This window comes from Leuciscus leuciscus (assembly GCF_965113295.1).
Source record: "Leuciscus leuciscus genome assembly, chromosome: 1".
Lineage (NCBI taxonomy): Eukaryota > Metazoa > Chordata > Actinopteri > Cypriniformes > Leuciscidae > Leuciscus > Leuciscus leuciscus.
Window position 1 is genome coordinate 10,801,653 of NC_138725.1, and position 6,993 is coordinate 10,808,645.

Below are 6,993 nucleotides of genomic sequence, written 5' to 3' on the forward strand. Positions count from 1 at the left end.
TTTTTTCCATTAGAATTAATATATATATTTTTATTTTATTTATTTTATTTTATTTTTCAATAAATGCAACATTTCACATCAAAATAGAGTGCAGGCCTAAAAAAAAAAAAAAATCAAATGAGAAGAGCGCCATCTAGTGGCTTCAAAATGTATAAATATGTGTCATGTCCTATAACCGCTGTAACGGAACAGCTGCGGTGATGAAATGCTGGCTGTATGTATACTGGCCTAATCCTCCGGTCAGAGAAGACGCAGAAACTTCTTTCCTTTAGATGAATTTATTGGTCTTTTACAACTCTACAGGGCACTGTAATATGTGTATGTGTGGTTTGTGATGCCTGCAGAAAATAACAACAGTAAAACAATATTAATACTAATTAAAGTTCAGTGGCATCAATGGTAAATAATGATAAAATAACATGAATTACAACAGATATGAACAGTGTGTAATACTGCAAATCGCCACTAGGGGTCAGTGTAGGATCATTAAACAACACCGCAGCTTCGCGCCACGGGTAGGTCACGTGACCAAGCTAAACTGAAAAAAACCCTGTCAGCTACCGATCTGTAATTTGACACATTAGAGTCAAAATAATAACGGCCTCAATAAACAAAGCTACACAGCTAAATAAACAGTAGAATAAGGAAATAAAATGTGGGGTAATTAACTACATGTCGGGACGTCTGTTTCACGGGGCTCAGCAACACATGCTAAATAGAAAGTTAACAAATAAACATATTACCCCAGTAATATTAATAGATCACGCCACATTCAAATATATAAACAACATCTACTCATCATGTAACTTACATCATCACCGACGCACACTGTTGTACAAAGTAATAATGAAGACCACGGACTGTCAGTGGAAGGCCAACTATTGACTACACAGGAAATTTTCCCCGAACACATTGCGCATGCGCAAACAGTCCCTCAGACTCAGTATGAAGCAGCTTGCTGTGACGTGACTTCCTCACAGCAGGGAATTCACAACAGCCGCCCCCACATTCATGTATGAATGTGTAGAAGAAGTACAAGTCCCTGCTGTTGTTAAAGGTCCCTGTTGCACACGTGGTCCTCTGGCATTTTGGGGAGAGGTACTAACTTGGTAACCGGACGAGTGTAAACTGCCCCCTTGATTTTGACATCCGCTGAACGAACTGTCCCATCTCCACTGGGATGAAGTTTAATGACCTTACCTATGGGCCAAAGTGCCCTAGGAAGCTGGGAATCTACTACCATAACCACTTGGTCTGCAGTGAGGGCAACAGTAGGGGTCCTCCACTTATGGCGGCGCTGAAGGTCAGGAAGGTACTGGTGGGTGAATTGGCTCCAGAACCGGTCTGCCAGGATTTGGCTATGTCTCCAACGGCGGCGGCCTAGAAGATCACTGGAACCATATGCAGCCTGCGGAAGCGATGCGTCGTGCCGCCCCATCAGCAGCAAGTTAGGTGTTATAGGATCGGGGTCAGCCAAGTCGGAAGAGGAGTATCCCAAAGGCTTTGAGTTAAGTATGCCCTCTACTTCCACGAGGACAGTCGCCAGCACCTCCTCTGATACGACTTGATCCCGCAATACGACTTGGAGGGAGGCTTTCACTGACCTTACTTCCCTCTCCCACGCGCCACCGAAATGAGGTGAAAGAGGAGGATTGAATTTGAATGTTATGCTTTGGTCAGCCAACTGTTGCCTCAATGTGGGATCGAGATCTTCTAATGATTCTTTGAGCTCTCTGTCTCCCCCCCGGAAGTTGGTACCTCGGTCACATAAGATCTCGTATGGCTTGCCTCGTCTTGAGATGAATCGGCGCAAGGCCAGTAAGAACGAGTCTGTGTCCATGTGTGGCAACAGATCCAGGTGGACACATCTTGAAGTAAGACATTTAAATATAATGCCCCACCGTTTCTCGTGCCTTCTTCCGATTTTCACTGTATAGGGCCCAAAACAGTCGACCCCGGTGGACCAGAACGGAGGTTTGTTGATCCGGAGCCGTGCAGCAGGCAGGTCGGCCATCATTGGTGTTACTGGGGTGCTCCGCCACAAACAGCATTCTGCACAGTGTTTCTGGTGTTTCTTAATTACCTGTCGACCACGTAAGATCCAGTAATTTCTCCGGATCTCAGCAAAGGTTCTCTCAGTACCAGCGTGGTGCAGACGGTTGTCGTAATCCTTCACCAACAGCTGTGTGATCGGATGATCAGGGCTGATGACAACGGGGTGAAGACTGCCTTCGATCAGACTCTCTGCTTTGCGTAGTCGACCACCAACCCGAATGAGGCCTAATGCTTGGTCGTATTCGGGGCTTAGAGCACTTAAACGGCTGCCTGAATGGACTGGTTTGCCCTGTTTAAGTGCCTTTAATTCTTCCGGGAAACTATCAGATTGTATCCTTCTTAGCAGAGTAGTCTCCATTTCAATACGGTCGACGGCAGACATAGCTGGAGCAGCCGCCCCGTGAAGGAACTGATATGTAGCCTGCAGTAGTTCAGTCCATGTATCGTATTTAGCAGGATCAGGCTCATCGCTGCTGATAGTAGACATATGGCCACAGAAGGTTTGAGCTCTCAACTCATCTGGTTCCTCTATGTGCACTGAGGGGTTCACTGGCCAGCGATCTGAAGACTGATACAGGAACGAAGGCCCTTGACTCCAACAGTTTGGCTGGGACAATTCAAAGAGAGTCTTCCCGCGAGTGATATCATCAGCAGGGTTCAAGTCCGTGTTAATGTATCTCCATGACCCGGGCTTGGTAAGATCGAGTATTTCAGTAACTCTTGTACCGACAAATACTTTGTACTGGTTGGACTCTGACTGTATCCAGCTCAGTACAGTTGTTGAGTCTGACCACAGCACTACGGATTGGATGGACAAAGTCAGTTCGGTCTGGAGCACTTTGGCCAGCTGAGCTCCAGTGAGTGCAGCACATAATTCCAGTCGCGGCATCGTCTGTTGTCGTTTGGGTGCAACCCGCGACCTGGCCATAATGAATGACACAGTGATGCGTCCCTCTGGATCCTCCACTCGCAGGTAGGCGACTGATCCGTACGCCTTCTCCGAGGCATCACAAAAAATGTGAATCTGCCTCACTGATGAATCACTGTCAGCAGCTTCTGGAACATAACAACGGGGAAGAACTATGTTCTGCAATTGAGGGAGCTCACCTTCCCAGGCCTGCCACACTGGAAGTAACTCATCTGCAATAGGCTCGTCCCACTGTCTTTCTGTAGCCCACAAAGCCTGAACCAGGACTTTAGCACGGGTAGTGAAGGGGATTATGTATCCGAGCGGGTCGTATTGTGAGGCAAGTACCCTATATACATTTCTCATGGTGGGCTGTTTAGGCGTCACAGACTGACATTTATAACCCAGTGTGTCTGTCATGCAATGCCAAACCAGGCCGAGAGTGGACTCCCTCGGGTCATCTCCTTCAGCGGTTAGCCAGAGCTCAGATGTTGTTGATCGTGCCTCAGTTGGGAGGTGAGAGATTACCTCTGTCCTGTTGGATGCCCACTGCCTTATTTCAAATCCACCCTTCGCTAGGAGGGCTCTCAGGCGGTCGAGAAGATCCTTTGCCTGCTGTGGCGTGCGGAGCGATTTCAGGCAGTTATCCACATAGAACGAGGTAATTACCGTCTCCAGCAGGTCTTCGTTGCCGCTCTGGTGATCACGAACGTGACGCTGCACAGCGTATATGGCGCAGCACGGACTGCAAACCGTGCCAAATGGCAGGACACGCCACTCATAGATATCAGGTGACCTGTCTCTCTCCATGTCGCGCCAGAGGAAGCGGAGGAGTGGGCAGTCCTCAGGAAGGAGTCTGATCTGATGGAACATTGCCCGTATGTCTCCGCTGATAGCGACGGCATGTTCTCGAAACCTGAGCAGAACTCCTAATAGTGACGGTCCAAGGGAAGGCCCTGGTAGCAGGTCATCATTCAGAGCACTCTCCTGGTAGCGAAAGGAGCAGTTAAATACCACCCTTGCCTTTCCGTTATGATGTACTAAGTGGTGTGGAATGTACCAGGATTCGGCAGAGCGACTGGCCTCCTCACTGGTGATCCGCTCAGCATATCCCGCCTCCACTAGCTTGTGTATTTCCTGGTTGTAAACTTTAGCAAACTCAGGATTGGTAGATAGACGGCGTTCTGTAGAGCGAAGGAGGGGCATCACAGCAACAGGTGATGTGCAGGGCAGAGCTACTTTCCTCTTCCGAAGGAGGGGCGTTGCGTATCTTAAGACACCATCCACTATTACAGTGGTGCTCTTCTCATCAAGCATGGTGAGAGCTGCCTGGTCTTGCTTGGATCGCATCACCTCCCTCTCACTTTTATATGGCAAAATGTCAAGCTGCCACAAGCGTTGAACATCTTTGTGTAGGTTGGAGCAAGGTGTGTCAACTGACAGGTGAAGGAAGGAACTCTCACCGGGTGGATGTTGAAGAAAGTTAGTGGGTCCTTGCACTGCCCAGCCGAGTCGGGTGCAGACTGCTACTGGTGCTCCTATCGGTCCTGCACGTACTGAGTGGATCGGAGTTATTAAATGAGGGTGGTCAGATCCAATCAGTAGCATTGGCTGCACCTTAGTGAATGTGTGTAGGGGGACTCCTTTCAGGTGGTTGTATTTCCTTGCTAATTTGTCACCTGGACATGACTGCTCAGCTAGCTGGAGTTCGGTTGCAGTGAAAGCTTGATTGATGGAGTCATAAGTGCGTGGTTGGGTGTCAGCGGACACCTCAAATGACACTGCCATTCCCTGGAGCTGCAATACATCCTGTCTGATGGTCTTCAATTTGAGTGACTCCACTTCCCCGCTCAACCCAAGATGTTTGACCGCAGCAGCCAGAATCACAGTACGCTCAGAGCCGTCATCTAACACTGCATGTGTTTTTAGTGTTCTCTTGCCATGACGGAGCAGCACTGGTACCACTTTTAACATGACACGCCCTGAGTGGCTGGCGTGATCCAGATACACTGCATTTGTTGGGGTACTGACAGTGAGGATGTTTAGATGCGGGTCTTGGGCCACAACTTCATGAAGTATCAGCAGGTGTTGTTTGTTGCACATGGAACAGAGTTTCTTTAGGGTGCAGCTCTCTGGAGAGTGTCCACGTCCACATCTCCAACATTTTCCTTTGTCCTTTATCCAGGTGGCTTTCTCTTTAGTAGTAATTCTTTCGAACTCTGCACAGCCGTTGAGATAATGATCCTGGGTGGTCCTACAATACGGACAATAGGGCTTAAAACGCTCCCTCCCTTTGCTTGTGGGCTGATCTTTCTTTGAACCCGACTGGAGGTTGGTCCGTTGTCGCTGTGGAGAGGTCTGCTGATGTTTGACTGTTGTAGAGTCACTGCTGAAGTAAACAGAGGCTGGTTTGACCCACTGTGATTTACCTGCTTTATTCTCTCTCTGTGTGATACGACTGGGATCAGCTGAGTTGGATTCTGCTGCACGTCGAGACACCTGGTGCACCTGTACCTTCCTATCCAGCCATTCAGCGAGGTCAGGTAAGGTGTATGTCTGGTCACTCCCGCTGCGGATGATGCCTCTTTTAATACAGAATTCGGCAAAGCTATCCCTGTAGTTGCCAGGCAGCTTACCAAGGAGGGTGTCTACGTGGGAGCCGCACTGCAGTTCAGACTGAGCAGGACCGTCCATGCGACTTAGCATCCCCACCAAAGTGTTTACAGCTGAGGAAAAATCTTCGAAAGCCTTTCCGTCGCCAGGTTTCACGGGAGGAGAGCTCAATATGGTCTTTAATTCTCCCTGTACCAACTGTCTTGGCTGCCCATATCGATGCTGCAGAGCGTCCATTGCACTGGAGTATGGTGTGGGGTCATGTATGTATCTCTTTGCCATTTGGTAGGCGCTAGGCAGTTTGAGATGATCAAGTAATACTTGGTATTTATAATCTTCAGTCAAATGTCGGTGTGGACCAAGTAAACTATCCAGTCCCCTTTTCAGCATGATGAAATCACTCTCCCTTCCAGAACTGAAGAGAGGCAGTTTGGGCTTTGGAATACCGTATGAGGCTGCAATAGCCATTTCTGTCATGGTGAGTGTTGCAGGATTGTTGTAGGGAGAAATGTATCCTGGTGCTGTAGGTGAGGCAGCCCTTTGAGTAAGCTGTGGATAGTGTGCAGCTGAATGAAGTCCAGACTGGTATGGCTGTGATTGAACTTCAGGGAAATATCTGGTCTGTGGAAGTGAATAGGCTGCTCCCAGATCAGTAGGTGGCTGATAAGGAGGGATATAACGGGAAGGTGTTCTTATCTCTGGTTGTTTGAGTGAAGCAGGTTGAAATCCAAGCAGTGGTCCAGGTTGTGGTGTGATCTGATGCTGGACATATCGAGGATAAGTCTGCTGTTGTACAGTTGTGAGTAAGGGCTGAGGTATACCTTGAGACTGTGTAGGTGCATATGTCCGCAGGGCTGCATGTTGGTTTGGCAGATACACCGTCGAGGGTGTCTGTTGAGCTGGTTGGTGCCCTGACTGGACGTGCTGACCTGCATGCTGGACGGGCAGAAAAGGTGAATATGTTCGCTGGGTAAGCGGGGTGTGGTGAGCAGACTGAACTCCAGGCAGTTGTGGAAACTCTGGCACTGGTCCAGTTAGGGTAGCTGAATGGCGAGTAGACTCACTGAGGTCTAGTGGTTGTGCTGCTACCTGGACGGATGGCTGCAGAGCTCTGGTAGCCTGAGTTGTTGAGCTGAGTTCTCCCTGCTGTATGGGCTGTGCTGTAAGTGGGTAAGGTTCACTGTTGTCTAAGAGCTGACAATAACCTTCATTAGCTGATTTCCAAATCATCCGATGATCCATAAGGGGCGATACTCTGGGCCATATCTCTTCACTGTGGTGAATATGAGGAAGGCTCGAGCTCCGGAGAGGATATGATAATTTGGATGGATGCAACTTTACATTTAACACTGACCATAGCTGACTGTAGTTGTTTCATCTGCCTAGTTATGTCTTTCATGCGGGCTTCCATCCCTTCC

General features: G+C 48.7%; 1 protein-coding gene and 1 long non-coding RNA gene across 2 annotated transcripts in view; both read right to left on the reverse strand.

The window, feature by feature from the left end:
• The window catches only part of LOC309492825, a 143,374-nt gene that overhangs the window by 100,830 nt on the left and 35,551 nt on the right, over positions 1–6,993 (reverse strand). The gene's annotated exons all lie outside the window — the stretch shown is intronic.
• On the reverse strand, positions 186–5,065 carry LOC309508357 (uncharacterized protein; the record flags this gene model as incomplete). The annotated part of the gene is made up of 2 exons (XM_082182955.1): positions 186–338; positions 812–5,065. The coding sequence occupies one exon, from the start codon at positions 5,063–5,065 to the stop codon at positions 1,052–1,054; it is 4,014 nt and encodes a 1,337-aa protein (XP_082039081.1). The 3' UTR covers positions 186–338; positions 812–1,051.